Raw genomic sequence first — 17,503 nt, forward strand, 5'->3', positions numbered from 1 at the left:
AATAAAAAATTTTTTTTTTTGTACTTTTTTTTTTTTTTTTTTGGGTTTTTTTTTTTAAAATTTTTGGGGGGTGGGGTTTTTTTTTTTTTTTTTTTTTTTTTTTTTTTTTTTGAGTAGCCATTTAATGACTTGTTAAGAGGCAGATATACTGATGAATTTGAGGGTAGAAAGTGTTGTTTGTAAATGGCAAGCAGGGAAGAGGACAAAATTGGTGTCAAACGCTGTCTAGTGATTCAAAGACAGAATGACAAATCTCATTTCAGCCCAATCTAACTATATAGAACTAGCATAAAAACAGAAGTTTTTCTGACCTGAAAAGCGTAGCATGTTTAGAATAGCCAAGAGGCAGGATTAATACCTTATTTGTTCAACTATAAGCTGACTTAGACCAAATTCTGATTTAACAAACAGTATGGATCCATTCAGACCTGCTCATTCCTGTAGTTTTCCTTTCTCAGAATTGTTGCTGTTGTCACGTCTAAATTCCTTGGAGGAAGAGTAGAAATGTGTCTGTTTAACCCTACCAACCTCATTTATTAGGCACTGATTTTTTTCTTGTAAATTACTTGTCATTCTAATTCTTTAGCAGTAAAACTGAAGAAGTATGCATACAACCATGACAAAGTTGAGGGAAAATAATTGAAAATGTCTTCCAGCTACCCATTGTAATGAGCTCCATCTTTACATTTTTATGTGAAAATATTTGTTGTTCATCCAAAGATATGAAAATAAATCTGGATTTATGTTCAACATGATTGGCAGTCCAGATAGGACAGGAACACATATAAGCAGATTATGTCACTTACGGAAATAATACATTTATTGTATTCTTCAGGGGGAGCTCATAAGAGGTATCTTGCATAAACTACTTGAACATATAACAGAATATAACAGAATTAAGGAAATATTATTTTCTAAATCACCAATTCATAACTGTTTCTGTTGATAAATTACGGCTAATAAAGTTTTGCTAGTTCAATTTCTTATAGACTTTTGGTTTATACCCAGGATAAACCACCCACCCAGTGGTTCAGGATCACATGTATGGTAACCTTACCAGCATATAAATAGCAATATTGATTAATTTGAAACAGATGATGATTTCTCAGGGTCCAATTTAATTCTATACAAGTGACATTAATGTGGGTAATAATTTTAAAAGGTAACTTACTCTAATGCCTGTATATGACACAGATTGGCGGTGAGATACAATGGTAACTGGGCTGGTTCTGTGTAAAATTATCTGCAGGCCACCTCCAATTATTCAGGCTTCCAGCTACTTTAAAGGAAGGTTGTGAAATGTAGCAATTACTGTGACAGAAAGATGAACTAGCCTTTCCTCTTTTCCCATGTGGACCCTCATACAGTAACCGTAGGACATTATGGAGAACACCTTTGTACAAAAAAGAATTAAAAAATAAATCACTGGTATATGTCAAAAGTAAATAATATTTTTCTAAACCATATTAATAGTCCATCAAGAACCAATAAAAAAGTTTTTTTTTTTCTAAATAACTGTATTTCGTGTCATCATAAGAGCTGATTTTTAAATTATCCTTATGCATTTTTCAAATGTTTCCAGCACCAGGACTGCAGACTGCATTATCTTATAGGTTTATTAATACTGTTCCCAATTAACTCAAAGTTTATGTAATGAAGCTGCTATGTTATTACTGTAAATTATCAAAATTACTTATATTCTCTCACCGCAAGGTATATAAAGTCCTATGGCTTTCATCTGAAATAATCTCAATATGTATTTGTAAAAGAAGGGGCTTGTCTGTGTCAGGAATTATTTTCAAGTACATGGTTTCCTCCAGGGTTAGTGCTTGCTAGCAAATTTTCTTATTTTCAGTAAAGTTCTGAACCAGAATTGCTGAACTGAGTAAATTTGAACTAAGTAAATATGACTATAAAATGAAAATATATTTCAATTTTTCTCCCAATTCTATATTTTTCAGTTTTTGGAATTGTAGACATCATTGTTTTTGCTGGCTAAGTTGCATTAATAAGCCTTTTAGCTAAAAAGTTGGTCTGTATTTTATCATTATGGAAATATTCCCAATTCATCACGTATAAAATCAATTGGAGTTTGAATTTTCTTTCCCAACTGGTAAAATTTCCATGTTTTTTTCCATTATTCCTTTATCTTGTGGATGCATATTAATGATGAAACAGAAAAATAACTAATTCTTTAAAATAATTTTGCTCTAAAATGCTAAAAATATGTAAAGAGTCCAGTCATATTCTGATAATGAAGATGCAGCTGTTGTGTTAACCTTAACATGAATACACTGAACATCTGTTTGTTGTTCATATTTGTATTTTTAGTATCTTTATCAAAGAAGAAAAAATACATTATTTCTCCTTCTGTGCTAAAAAACCAACCAAGCAAACAAACAAAAAGCCCTCTTTCACTGTGAAAAGACTTACAACTCATCCCTTACAGTGCAGTAAAATTTCCATCTTGTACTTCTGGTGATGAGAATTGGGAAGGATGCAGTGATTGCTCTTGTTTGCAATGAAGTCTAGACAACACCTAGACATTTTGGTCACATCTTGTCAACACAGTTTCTTTTGTGGTTTTCAGACTGTCAGCAGTCAGTCATCCCCTGCCACCTCACTGCGACATGGATTCGAGTAGTTCTGAGGAATTCTACCAGGCTGTTCACCATGCTGAGCAAACCTTCAGAAAGATGGAGAGCTACCTGAAGCAACAACAGCTCTGCGACGTCATTCTGATTGCTGGGAATCGCAAGATACCTGCACACAGGTAGGATGTAAACACAGAATATTGAAATTATGACAATGAATATTCTGGATCTGCTTATTTCTTAGAACAGGATTTTCTGTGGCCCCTTATGTATGCTTCCCTCTTTTTTTTTTTTTCTTTTTCTTTTTTTTTTTTTTTATAAAACACAAAAATAAGCAATTGAAGAAGGTGATATTTGAAGGTTGGACCTTTGAAGGTATTAGTCTTTTCACAGGTTTCAGTAGTTCAAGTAGCCCTCAACTAGCCAACTTTCATTCATGGGTGTGCCAAATCTCTATGCTCTGATGGTGTTCATCTGTGAGGAGAATGGAAGTTTCTGCAATTAGATGCTGTAGAGATACACTGAACACTTCTCAGCTTGAAATCATGACACACCAGTAAGCCCATCATACAGGGTCTCTCAGACATGTGTAATAAAACTGAACACCAATTTCATATGAATTGTTTATTTGAATGAACTTTAAAATGTCTTAATTACTTGCAATGATAATTATAAATAGAAAAATAATATCATTTTCAAAATTCTAAGAGGATCTACTCCATCCCTCAAGGTATTCAAGACCAGGTTAGATGATGCCCTGGGCAACCTGATGTAGTGGATGGTGTCCCTGCCTATAGCAGGAGGGTTGGAACTAGATGATCTTTGAGGTCCCTTCCAATGCAAGCCATTCTATAGTTCTATGATCTGGTATTAAAACTGCCGGTATATATGAAACTCTGCTTGATGCTGGACTGTAGTTGGAGCTTAAAATAGTTATTATTTGCTGAGGTTTTAATTTTGGTTGTAGTCTTTGATTTCATACAGACAATTCTGGTGTAGAGGAATACAGTAAGGTCATCTTGTCAGCTTGAACATTGCAAAGTTCTTTCTGCCCAAGTGAAGATGGACACAGAAAGTTTTACAGAAAGTTTGCATATTATATATTCCAACTTCCATAATGAGAAAAAAAAAAAAGAAGAAAAAAAAGTGGAATATGCAGGGCTGAGAAGTCAAAAGTATTGTTCAAATACTAATAAGTAAAAGCAAAGAGAAACCTTAATTAAAGTATTTAAATAGCCCCAGCAATTAAAATGAATGAGAAAATAACACCACTTAACAAGCAATAATAGATTGATCTAGGTAGTTTGCATCACAGCTGAAGCAGAGTCCATGTAGTTTCAGATTAGTAGCTGTAATAAACATAGAAATCTTTCTTCTCTTCTTTCAGCTCTTTTCATTTTTAAGATTTTGTTTCTATTCTATAGTGTTAGAGATTCCATTTTTACTGTTTCTCTCTTGGCCTGATATACTCAAATTCCCAGATGCCAGCAAAATCCCCAGTAATTTCTATCCACTGAGCTGGTAACTGACTCTGCTCCTGTGTTCCAGCCTTTTTGCCACTATTAAAATGCATCTGACACCTTATGCACCCCTGGTAGTTGTCATCCGATGTTGCTTTTATCTGAAACACCAGGATTTTTTCCTTATGGGTGTAACAAGTACAAAGAGAATAATATTAAATTTCAGTCTTGCTGTCCATCTGCATTTAAAGTGTTTCAGAGCTGCAGGATTTGCCTTAAGGTGCTTTCCATCAAGAAAAAAGAAATAGAGGGGTAATGACCTAAGGTCTTCTAATCTGTGTCCAGTTCTATATCCCTATACATTAACGAATGAATGGAATTTTGTAGAAAACATGAGAAATTGGATGTTCTTCCTTGACAGTTACTTGGTCTATTTTGGCTTTTCATATTTTCCAACACAGACGAGGTAAAAAAAAAAATACAGCAAATGCAATGCCTGAATCTAGATTCTTAAACTGATTGGGAAAAAAGACTTATTAGATATACAGGAATAGTGTAAGTAGTTTGCCCTGTTAAATATAGATTATTTAAAATTATTTAGCACCATACAGCTAAATAAAAACATCATACAATGGGTGAGCAATTGGATAACGGGCAGGGCCCAAAGGGTTATGGTAAATGGGGCTGCGTCAGGCTGGCGGGCGGTCACCAGTGGGGTCCCTCAAGGCTCCATTTTAGGGCTGGTACTTTTCAATATTTTTATAAACGATCTGGATGTAGGAATAGAAGGTATTTTGAGCAAGTTTGCTGATGACACCAAACTTGGAGGAGTTGTGGACTTGAATGAGGGTGGAAAGGCCTTGCAGAGGGATCTGGATAGGTTGGAGAGCTGGGCGATCACCAACCGCATGAAGTTCAATAAGAGCAAGTGCCGGGTCCTGCACCTGGGACGGGGAAACCCTGGCTATACGTATAGACTGGGCGATGAGACACTGGAGAGCAGCCTAGAAGAGAGGGATCTGGGGGTTGTGGTAGACAGCAAGTTGAATATGAGCCAGCAGTGTGCCCTGGCAGCCAGGAGGGCCAACCGTGTCCTGGGGTGCATCAAGCACGGCATCGCTAGTAGGTCAAGGGAGGTGATTGTCCCGCTCTACTCTGCGCTGGTGCGGCCTCACCTCGAGTACTGTGTGCAGTTCTGGGCACCACAGTATAAAAAGGACATGAAACTGTTGGAGACTGTCCAGAGGAGGGCTACGAAGATGGTGAAAGGCCTGGAGGGGAAGACGTACGAAGAACGGCTGAGGTCACTGGGCCTGTTCAGCCTGGAGAAGAGGAGGCTGAGAGGAGACCTCATCACAGTCTACAACTTCCTCGTAAGGGGGTGTCGAGAGGCAGGAGACCTTTTCTCCATTAACACCAGTGACAGGACCCGCGGGAACGGGGTTAAGCTGAGGCAGGGGAAATTTAGGCTTGACATCAGGAGGGGGTTCTTCACAGAGAGGGTGGTTGCACACTGGAACAGGCTCCCCAGGGAAGTTATCACTGCACCGAGCCTGTCTGAATTTAAGAAGAGATTGGACTGTGCACTTAGTCACATGGTCTGAACTTTTGGGTAGACCTGTGCGGTGTCAAGAGTTGGACTTGATGATCCTTAAGGGTCCCTTCCAACTCAGGATATTCTATGATTCTATGAAAACAAAACAAAACAAACAAAAAAACCACCAGATTTTGAATAGAAATAGACCAAGAAATAAAGTGCCTTTTTGTTGTTGTTGTTATTGTTTTTTTAAAATATTCAGTTATAGCTGAACTTATCATGAGAATTCTGAGTTGTTCTGGTGATATTACTTAATATCAAATAAATGTAGGCATTTAGCACTCCCTGATGTTGAAGAAAAGGTGCAGGAGGGACTCCTACTGTGACAGTAAGAGTCTGCATGGCACAGAAGGGGTAGGAGATATATGTCAAATAAATAAATGCTTTAGTATGGCTACTCAAAGCTTTCTGCAAGCATTTGAATGGGACGTGAAAAACATGTTTGTATTTTTCCACTCAAAATTTATTTTTTTAATCATAAATACTACAATAAATTAAACTGAACCCTTTATAGATAGTCAGCTCTAATGTAGCATAGCATTTACTTGCTATCATCCTGATAAGTTTAATAAATGTTTTTCAGCAAACGGCAATGTATGTTCTCCTTTTTAGTTCTCTAAGGAGAGAGGCCCACTTTTTCAATATATTTTGAGTGCTACTAGAGAGAGGTGAAGTTTATGAAAATAACGGCATCATTAAAACTTTGAGACAGAAACTGAGAACTCTAAAAAAGAAGGTAAGTTAAGCTGGAAGGAGAGCTAAAAAGAAGGCAGAGAAAGAAAGTTGGTATAAAGGCAAGAGTTGAAAGAAACAGAAAGCACAATATCCAGGTCTAAGACTGTTTCATTGCATTACTCAGTAATAGACGCTCGTGAAAACAAATTTAGTTGCTAACATTTTTTTTTTTAAAAGAAAGAATATTTCGTGATACTGAGAATAGCATTAATACTTTCAAAAGTATTTATTTTCTCCACAGGGAACTCTTATGTTTTTATTTGTATATAAAAGACATAAAAAATCTTAAATTCATATAAATATGTACTATTTAAAGATTTTGCACAAGCATAAATTGGCCTTGAATTTTGAAGATTATTTTTGAAAACTTGAAGTTGGTTCTTCAGTTAAATTTTGGTTTTGATTTTGCTATGTGTGTAATGTTACTGTAATCAATAAAGGTCTATAGTGTAAGTTACCTAGGCACCCATGTCTGACAGTAACTGAGATGCCCTAAGCCACCTGAGGGAGCTGGTGCCAATGACAGTATGTGGAAAGTCCCGGTGGAGAGATTGTTGGAGTCTAAGAGCCATGTCATTCATTTACTTGTATTTGATAACTCAGCTGAGCCTATAGTCTGGAGCATGGAGAGCTGCAGACCAAGAGTCTGTCTTCTTCAAGATTAACTGTTTAGCAAAATGTAGGCTCCACCAGCAGTTATTAACTACATTTCAGTATTGTCACACTTCTGGCTAGAAAGATAGAATGGAGGGAGACCAAATGGCATCAAATTGTATTTAGTTTTTATATTAAATATAGGAATCCACTTTCTCTAACCTAAAATATTAAAAGAAAAGGTTAAAATCAGTTTGTAAGCTAGCTACTGTGACTACCAGGACCACTATCTATCTATGTTGCTCATTGATCCCTGGCTCATGCTGATCTCCGAACCATGCTCAAGAATGAGCCAAAGCTGCACCAGAGCTCTTCCAGGACTGTTTATGTTGTTTAATAATACATATGTTGGCACATGGCATCCAGAAATGTTCCACTGTGCTGTTCAGTTTGAGTTCAGTTTGAGGGCTCAGTATTAGGGCCAGTTCTCGTTAATATCTTTATCAATGATCTGGATGAGGGGATCAAGTGCACCCTCAGCAAGTTTGCAGTCAACACCAAGTTAGGTGCGTGTGTCGATCTGCTCGAGGGTAGGAAGGCTCTGCAGGAGGATCTGGGTAGGCTGGACCAATGGGCTGAGGCCAACTGTATGAAGTTCAACAAGGCCAAGTGCCGGGTCCTGCACCTGGGGCACAACAACCCCAAGCAGAGCTACAGGCTGGGAGATGTGTGGTTGGAAAGCTGCCTGGCAGAGAAGTACCAGGTTGATAGTAGGCAGAATATGAGCCAGCAGTGTGCTCAGGTGGCCAAGAAGGCCAGCAGCATCCTGGCTTGCATAAGAAACAAGGTGGCCAGCAGGACTACGGAAGTGATTGTCCCCCTGTGCTCAGCTCCGGTGAGGCCGCACCTCGAGTACTGTGTTCGGTTTGGGGCCCCTCACTACAAGAAGGACATTGAGGTGCTCGAGCGAGTCCAGAGAAGGGCAACGAAGCTGGTGAGGGGTCTGGAGAACAAGTCTTACGAGGAGCGGCTGAGGGAGCTGGGATTGTTCAGCCTGGAAAAGAGGAGGCTCAGGGGCAACCTTATTGCACTCCACAGGTACCTTAAAGGAGGCTGTAGCGAGGTGGGGGTTGGTCTATTCTCCCACATGCCTGGTGACAGGACGAGGGGGAATGGGCTAAAGTTGCACCAGGGGAGGTTTAGATTGGATGTTAGGAAGAACTTCTTTACGGAAAGGGTTGTTAGGCATTGGAATAGGCTGCCCAAGGAAGTGGTTGAGTCACCATCCCTGGATATCTTTAAAAGACATTTAGATGTAGAGAGCTTAGTGATGTGGTTTAGTGAAGGACTTCTTAGTGTTAGGTGGGAGGTTGGACTAGGTGATCTTGGAGGTCTCTTCCAACATGAATGATTCTGTGATTCTGCGATTCTGAGTTAAAGTTCTGAATTTATGCAGATGATGTATAGATGTCAAATGTGTTTAAATTAGAGATACAATTTTTAGCCACATTGTATAAGTAACAGTGACCTGCCCAGAGAGTAAGTTCCTATAGGGGTTACAGTTAGTTATTCTTCGAAAAGGCGATGCAAATAGAATTCTGAACTGTAGCAATGTGAAATTATATGACAGGCATGTTTTTGCCCAGAAATCACTTCTTTGTGCTGTTTTAAAATAAAATTAAAAGAGATGCACTGAAAATGTACAGAGATATTTTGAAGGTATAAATGGTATTGTTTATTAAGAAGTTTCAAAGTTACTAAACAAGACTAATAGTGCTGTTACTTTATAGAGTAGAATTAGGTGCTGTAACTGAAATAGACTTGGAAGGGTGAAAGAAACAGGGTTGAAAGGTCTTAGAAAGAAAGTAAAGAGCACCATCCAGCTACCTAGTCTCTGAGATTCCTTGGAGCATGCTGCCTGGCTTTCATCACGTGGTCCAAAGGGTTCAGTGTTTTCATAGGTCTGCACCAGCCCCTTATGAATGAATTGGATGGCCTGAAATATCTGAAATTGGCACGTGACATCAGTGTTTAAGCAATTGATTCCCTTCTCAAATTGAATGGTTTAAAGGAAAAGAAATAATAATGCTAAACAAAATAGAATATAAATATACATATATTTATAATAATAATTAAAAAAAAAAAAGATGGTGACAATTTGCAGAGAATAGGTAGGTAACAGAATGACAAAGGAAGCCATACAAGAGTAACTTGAGTCAGCAAGACCTGATAGGCTACCACCAAAAAAGAGGTTGAAGATCACATACAAGGACACAACCAAACTGAACTATATGGAGGAATGAGGAATGAATTTGAATTAATAATGATGCTATGTTGTATGATCTTTGTACAAGGAAGTTCTAGAATAAAAGATAAGGATGACAAATAGACCTAAAAAAAATCTAAATATTTAAGCAGTCATTTATTCTAATGACTTCGCATATCTACCTCTGTACTTTCATCAAACCTAAGTTCTATGTTTCTGACATTTCTTCTGATAGTTCAAAGGAGCTAAAACTGAACTTTTCTTTCTCCTGAAAGCTTTTTACCACTTTTTTTTTTTTTGGAGTTATAGTGAATAAATATAATAATTAAGCATAAATATAATCATAGTGGATTATTTATGATACATTTGAATATATATGCTATGTCTGAATATGTTTTTTCTTCAGAAGAAGAGTACTGAGCTCTTCATTGTATTTGTGTCATAATTGATCCTCATCAGCTCTTACATTCATCGCCGTGACATTTTGCCTCTCTTAATCATTCCAAAATTTTGTTAATTTGCTTGGATTCATATTGCTGTCTTCTCTCGCTCTTTTTTTCATTTCTCTACTGGTCCAAAACAGCACAGAGTTCAAAGTACTGTCTGTAATAACAGATACCTTTAAAATTAACACAAGGACACAAACTGACACAGGTAGACTGTATTAGACAACATATTTTGTTATAAAGTCTTGCAGCTGTGGTATGTATATTGAAGTCTCTGGAAAAACAAACAAACAAACAATTACAGACATTGTGGACATTGTGTGCTTGGTGAATACATAGTGGAAACAATGCCAGATTTGTGTATCAATCCTAAAAACATTGTGTCAACTTAAGAGATGCAATGGTTGCAAAATCATGTTTCAGTTTGTACTGTAGGATCAATAATAAGGATCAATAATAAGAATCAATTTACTGTATTTGCACTTAAATGTCTGAGAGACAGTTAAAGAATTAAAAGAAGAAACAAAATGGAATAGCATGTGTCAAAAGGCATGTCCCGAGAGCAAACAGGGCATCTATCATGTAGATGGTGTAGACTATCAAGATCACTTACAAATTGTAGCTGAGATATCTGTTGTATAAAATTAAAATGTCATAAAACAGTGTTTGACTGTAGACAGAAAGGAACTTTCTTGTTTCAGGTTTAATCTATTCTCTTTAGAATTCCATCTGCCTGTCTATGGGCTTGAGAAGATTTTATTGGTTTCTTCTTACTTGGTTTTATTGTTACTATTTTTTAGCTATTCTAGACAAAATTGCCTTTAAAATAAGTTAGTTTATAAATATTACTCAGATGGTAAGGAAGAAAAAAGTTATCATATAGTTCTGTCCTTTTATTTCTCAAAAATGAAGTAAGCATGTGGGACAGACTTGTAACAATAACAGTTATAACAGGAAGTATGAGATAACTTATTAATTTAACTGTCATATACTCCCTGACTGCTTCTTTGCGCAGTCAGTTTACATTTCTATTTTTTTTAATGAGCTAATTTGGCACTCCTGAATTGCTAGCAAGACTCTTGCCCTATGATAAAGGTTCTGAGTGGATACTTAATCCCAAATTAACTCAAAAATGTTTTCCTGTTTGTTAACTGCACAGGGACAGATTTCACTTACAGAGTGGGGAGAAAATCACAGAAAAACACACAATGTTTACAATATTGCCATTTGTAAAATTTGTATCTTTTCAGTTTGGCAGATACAGGTATCGAAGTCTATAAAGACATATATGTTCTTATATGTTCTATAATATGTTCATATATGTTTATATATGTTCTTATATGTGAAAATTAAAAAAAAATGTGATTTTGAACCCAATCTTCTGAAAAATATAAAAAATCACTTTTGAATGTTTGAAAGAACAGTGAAATAATTAACACAAAACATGTTTCTGATAATTCAGTTTTCAAAGATGCATTAATTCATGATACTGTTGAGACTTTCTGCTTTTATGTACTGTTCAGATGACTGATATATCATTTGAGAATTTAGTTCTTACTAATTGAGATCTATTGGCCTCTTACAGCCTACGGTACATAGATTAATCAACTGAAGTAATTTTACAAAGTTAGAATTGAAAAATCATTGTTTTCTAACTGTTCCATGCTCAGGGTAATCTCATGGCTTGCAATGGGATGCTTAATGGGATAATATATTAGAGATACTAGTCTTTTTTTCTTGTTTTAAGAAAGAAGAACTTCCTCTTGACTCTGCAAAAGTAAACAATTTATTCTTTGAAGGAACAAGCAATGACAGTGTAGAAAACTGAAGTAGCTGACAGTTTGTTGGCAAGCAAGTCTGAGACTAGATGAAAACTTGGGTTAAACTTTGGTTTGAGACGGAAAGAAAATGACTGTGAACAAATGAGAGAGGGAATGGGCATAATAGATAATGGTTACATAATCTTCACAGACAAGAGAAAATAATAGCAGGTGCTTTCCTTGGTTTCAGCATTCTTCTGCTGAAAGTATATTACAAGATCCATATCGTGAAACAGAGCCATCGTACACACTTCAATAACCATTGGTGAACTGCGTCTCAAGGACTTTCCAGCCAGAGGTGGTGCTATCCTGAATATATTTTTATTCCATAGAGATTTATTGTATTCCATAGAGTTTGATCTTCCATTTAAATGGGAATTTAAATTTGGAATTTAAAATAGGAATTTAAATGGGGATAGGCAAAGTATGAGCCCTACAGAGATTGCAATAAGGAACATGTCCACAGTTTTAACCTACTTGCATTAGATACTGACCTGAACATCCTTGTCTCTACATTGGAGTGACATATATTTTATGGATGGACCACTTGGTGGTTAAGCAGTTGGCTGGATGGTTGCATTCAAAGAGTTGCTGTCAATGGCTCGGTGTGCAGGTGGAGACCAGTGATGATTGGTGTTCTTCAGGGGTCAGTATTGGGATCCAGTATTAACACCTTTATTGGTGACATGGACAATGGGATTCAGTGACATGGACACTGGGATTGAGTGCACCCTCAGCAAGTTTGCAGACAACAACAAGCTGAGTGGTGCACTTTACGTATTGGGGGAAGGGATGCCATCCAGAGGAACCTGGACAGGCTTGAGACGTGGGCCTGTATGAACCTCATGAAGTTCAACAAGGCCTGAAGAGCAAAGTCCTGCATGTGGATCAGGGAAATCCCAAGCACAAATACAGGCTGGGTGGAGAATGGATTGAGAGCAGCCCTGAAGAGAAGGACTCGGGGGTGTTGAGAAACTAAACATGAACTGGTAATGTGTACTTGCAGCCCAAAAAGCCAGGCATATCCTCAAATGCATCAAAAAAAGAGTGACCAAGAGGTCAAGGGAGACAACTCTCACCCTCTACTCTGCTGTTGTGAGATCCCACCTGGAGCACTGCATTCAGCTCTGGGGCCCACAGCATAAGAAAGACATAGACCTCTTAGAGCATGTCCAGAGGAAGGCCATGAAGATGATTAAAGTAGCTGGAGCACCTCTCCAATGAAGACATGCTTTTCAGCCTGGAGAAGAGAAGACTCCAGGGAGACCTTCTAGCAGCCTTCCAGCATCTAAGGGAGTCCTGCAAGAAAGCTGGAGAGGGACTCTTCCAGGGAATGTAGCAATATGACAAGGGGGAATGTCTTTAAACTACAAGATTATATATTCAGAAGAAATTCTTTACTATGAGGGTGGTGAGGCAGAGGTTGCCCAGAGAAAGTGTGGATGCCCCAACCCTGCAAATGTTTAAGGCCACGGGTTAGATGGGGCTTTGAGCAACCTGGTCTAGTGAAAGCTGTCCCAGCCCATGGCAGGGGGTTGGAACCAGGTATCTTTAAGGTTCCTTCCAACCCAAACCATTCTGTGATTCTATGATAACAACAAAAAAAAGAAAGTACCCAAGTGTTAAAAAAAAAAAAAAAAAAAAAAGTGAATTAGGAGTCTCTGAAGGTAGCAACAAAGTGTATTTACAATCTCATTTTTTTGTAGGCACCTAGTGTTATATTAATTATATGATCGTGGCCTTTTTATGAATTAGAATCTTATAAAGTTCATGATAACCAAATTTGAGCACACAATCAGTAGGAATTACTACCACAATTAGTCATTCCCCATCATTTGAGACAAAGTAAAGATTCTGTACATGTTGTCAAGCTGCACTACCTGCAGGTAATTATAGAATTATAATATTATAATAGATATTCTATAATTATAGAATTATAGAATATCCCAAGTTGGAAGGGACCCACAAGGATCACGGAGTCCAACTCCTAGCACCACACAGGTCTACCCAAAAATTCAGACTGTATGACTAAGAGCACAGTCCAAACACTTCTTAAACTCCAACAGGCTTGGTGCCGTGACTACATCCCTGGAGAGCCTGTTCTTGTGTGCTACCACCCTCTCAGTGAAGAACGTCTTCCTGATACCCAGCCTGAACCTCCCCTGTCACAGCTTGACTCCACTCCCTTGGGTCCTATCACTGGTCACTAAATATAATAGATCAGCGCCTGCTCCTCCACTCCCCCTCATGAGGAAGCTGTAGACCACGGTGAGGTCTCCTCTCAGGCCAAGTGACCTCAGCCGCTTCTCGTACATCTTCCCCTCAAAGGCCCTTCACCATCTTTGTAGCCCTTCTCTGGACACTCTCCAACAGTTTCATGTCCTTTTTGTACTGTGATGCCCAGAACTGCACACAGTACTCAAGGTGAGGCCACATCAGCACAGAGTAGAGCGGGACAATCACTTCCCTTGACCTACTAGCAATGCCGTGCTTGATGCACCCCAGGATACGGTTGGCCCTCCTGGCTGCCAGGGCACACTGCTGGCTCATATTCAACTTGCTATCAACCACAACCCCCAGATCCCTCTCTAGGCTGCTCTCCAGCATCTCATCGCCCAGTCTATACGTATAGCCAGGGTTGCCCCATCCCAGGTACAGGACTCACCATTTGCTCTTGTTAACTTGTTAACTTGATAGTTTTCCTTCTGTCACCAAAAATTTTAAAATCAACTGCTTCGTGGTCACTATGAACAAGATGGCTGCCAATTGCTACATCCCCCCACAAGACCCTCTCTGTTCTCCAGCAACAGATCTAGGAGGGCACCTTTCCTAGTTGGCTCCCTTAGCACCTGCACCAAGAAGTTATCATCAAGGTGCTTTAGGAACCTCCTGGACCTGCTTGTGTCGGCCATGTGGTAATCCCAGTTGGCATCTGTCAAGTTGCAGTCCCCCATCAGGACAAGGGCAGTTGATCTCAAGGTATTTCTTAATTCCACAAAGAATAAATCATTGGTGTCATCATCCTAGCTGGGTGGTCTGTAATAGAATCCCCCATCCTCCCCTTCCTCTTATGGCAAAACCGCAAGAGAAAAGGCAGGCCCCAAAGCTTGCATTCCATCCCCTCACAAAGGACAACATAGGCTGGCAGCCTTGGTCCTCTGGCATACATAGCTGACCTCATCCCCAGCTTCTGATGCCACGTGGGATGTGCAGCACATGACAACAGAAGAAACAAACCTCCTTAAGGCTCCTTCCCTGGACAACCTATTCCAATGCCTAACAACCCTTTCCGTAAAGAAGTTCTTCCTAACATCCAATCTAAACCTCCCCTGGTGCAACTCCTCCTTATCCTGTCACCAGGCATGTGGGAGAATAGACCAACCCCCACCTTGCTACAGCCTCCATTAAGGTACCTGTGGAGTAGAATAAGGTTGCCCCTGAGCCTCCTCTTTTCCAGGCTGAACAAGCCCAGCTCCCTCAGCCGCTCCTCGTAAGACTTGTTCTCCAGACCCCTCACCAGCTTCATTGCCCTTCTCTGGACTCGCTCGAGCACCTCAATGTCCTTCTTGTAGTGAGGGGCCCCAAACCGAACACAGTACTCGAGGTGCGGCCTCACCGGAGCTGAGCACAGGGGGACAATCACTTCCGTAGTCCTGCTGGCCACCCTGTTTCTTATGCAAGCCAGGATGCTGCTGGCCTTCTTGGCCACCTGAGCACACTGCTGGCTCATATTCAGCCAGCTACCAACCAACACACACGAGCAATGAGCCGCCTCCATCATGGAGACCTGGATGGCCAGACGTTCTTGGCGTCCCTCAGGGGCTCTTCCAACAATCTCATGGCAAGGCCCAACATGCCCGGCAGGCAGGGATGCTTGCCCATGGCCTCCCTCGACTCCCACTCACATTCCACCTGCCAGTCCCTGGTGGGCAGCTGGAACCGTGCATGCTTGGGGGTGCTGCTCCTCTTACCTACTCTGCACAGCATTGCCACTGGGCTGCTTGCTGCCATGTGCTCTTCAAGGAGTGTGTGAGGCCTGGAAGCACTTTTGCCCCTCTCTACCTGCCGCCATGGAGGTGTCCCTCCTGCCGCCTCTGTGGTTGTCACAGGAGTGTGGGGCAGGCAGGCACCTCACTACCTCACAGCCCCCGCCACTGTGACATAGCAGCTCTGTGGCAACGGGGAGCAGCAGTTACTGGGATGCACCATTAAGAGACAGCCCAAGTCTGCTTCCCAGTGCTGCATAGCTGGTCCTGACATATACTCCTGGTTGACCTTGACATGGTGACTGATGAAAACAGAGGCAGGACCACAAGAGGAAAGATGAAACAAACCTCCTTAAGACTTTGGAGATGAGTGTTGCCTTGGCTCTCTAGAAGTTCTCACATTCAGTTCTGTTTTCCAAACTGCTGCCACAGCCCTTTAACAAGTACCTTCTACAATTTCATACACCATTTCTACTTTTGCAATAAGCCTTTGGAAGACGCCTTGGCAATCACTGGGGGAATCAGTGCAGTTGGTCTGGGCACCCACTCAGACAACGGATTCAGCTAGCTCCGGAGGGGAGCTGTCAGCGCCTTACTTCCCAGAAAGATATAACCCCATCCCCTTCCTGAAACTGTCCCAGGCCACAAAGAAGAACACAGATCTCAGGCTACCTTCTAGTATTAGCTATCATTACAGCAGTGCTTTCATTATGACTGGTTTGTGTAACTGTGAACTGATTAACAAAAGTTTGGCTGTGGAACTGAATTACCAGAATCTCATAATTAATGACGAGGAGAGCCAGCGCTAATCTAACATGTAAACACAGAGTTCCTGATAGATGCCTGTGCTGGGTCTAGCAGGGATGGAGTTTACTTCCCCCACAGCACTCCATTACAGCAGTGCAGTGCTCTGCACTTGCAGCTCAAACAGCCCTGATGTTGCACCAGCGTTTTGTCTGTTGCTGAGCTGTGCCCCATAGCACCATGTCAAATCCTCAAAACCAGCAGGCTGGGGATGGGCAGGGGTGGGGAGGGGCAGGTGACCTAAACTGACCAATGGGATATCCCATACTGTGTGGTGTCACACTCAGCAATAACAGCTGGGGAAAGGGATGGAGGCTAATTATCAAAATGTCTGTCTTCCCCAATAACCGTTACATGTACTGAGCCCCAGATTCCCAAGATGTGGCTGGATATTGCTCATTGAAGGGAAGTAGAGATAATTGTTTTCACTCTTTGAATCTGCACAGCCTTTGCTTCATTTTACTTTCTTTTCCCTATAATTAAATTATCCTTACCTCAAAACTGTGAGCCTTTTTCTTTCCCACCATACTCCCCTCCACACCCCTGAGTATGGGGAGTGAGAGCATGCTGTGGTGTTTTGCTGCCCATAAAACTATGAACCTTATTCAAACTGTTATATTTTACTTTGCTATTGGGATAAGCTAAGAGAGCAAAAGAAATAAATTGTCACACTGGCTGATGAATGTTAACTTCAGTAATTTTTTTTTTTTTTTCTTGGACAAAATAGCTAACTATATACAGATGGGTAGATACTTTGTCTGTTAACTGGTTCTCCGTTTGTGATTCTTGTGTTTTCAATGAATGTTTTTATGTATTATGTTTTCAAATTAAGCCAGAAATATGACCATATTTTATGGAAGTGAGTGGTACACTATAGCTGTACCAGATTTCTAACTCAAGATTATCTGTGAATATTCACTCCTAATAAAGTAATAATATAACTATAAATGTTATTTTAAAAATGTGTTGGCCTAAGGCACTAAAATGACAACTATACCTGGTACTTAGTGTTGGTTTGACGTACATAAATCAGATCCTCAAACAAGACATGCAAATTATGTAAATATTTTGAAATTACTTTGGAAATGTTTCTTAACAACAACAACAACAAAAGTAACATCCTTACATCCTTGCATTAGATTATTTATTTATTTATTTATTTATTTATTAAATGGCATGTTAAGCTATTAATGATCTTACT

At 39.8% G+C, this 17,503-nt stretch overlaps 1 protein-coding gene across 1 annotated transcript in view; it reads left to right on the forward strand.

Annotated features, from left to right (window-relative positions):
* KLHL1 (kelch like family member 1) overlaps nucleotides 1–17,503 on the forward strand; it is a 246,902-nt gene that overhangs the window by 73,428 nt on the left and 155,971 nt on the right. Inside the window, exon 2 of the mRNA XM_035336401.1 lies at nucleotides 2,591–2,773. Coding sequence (XP_035192292.1) covers nucleotides 2,591–2,773 — 183 coding nt within the window. The remainder of the gene's footprint in view (nucleotides 1–2,590; nucleotides 2,774–17,503) is intronic.

This window comes from Oxyura jamaicensis, chromosome 1 (assembly GCF_011077185.1).
Source record: "Oxyura jamaicensis isolate SHBP4307 breed ruddy duck chromosome 1, BPBGC_Ojam_1.0, whole genome shotgun sequence".
Lineage (NCBI taxonomy): Eukaryota > Metazoa > Chordata > Aves > Anseriformes > Anatidae > Oxyura > Oxyura jamaicensis.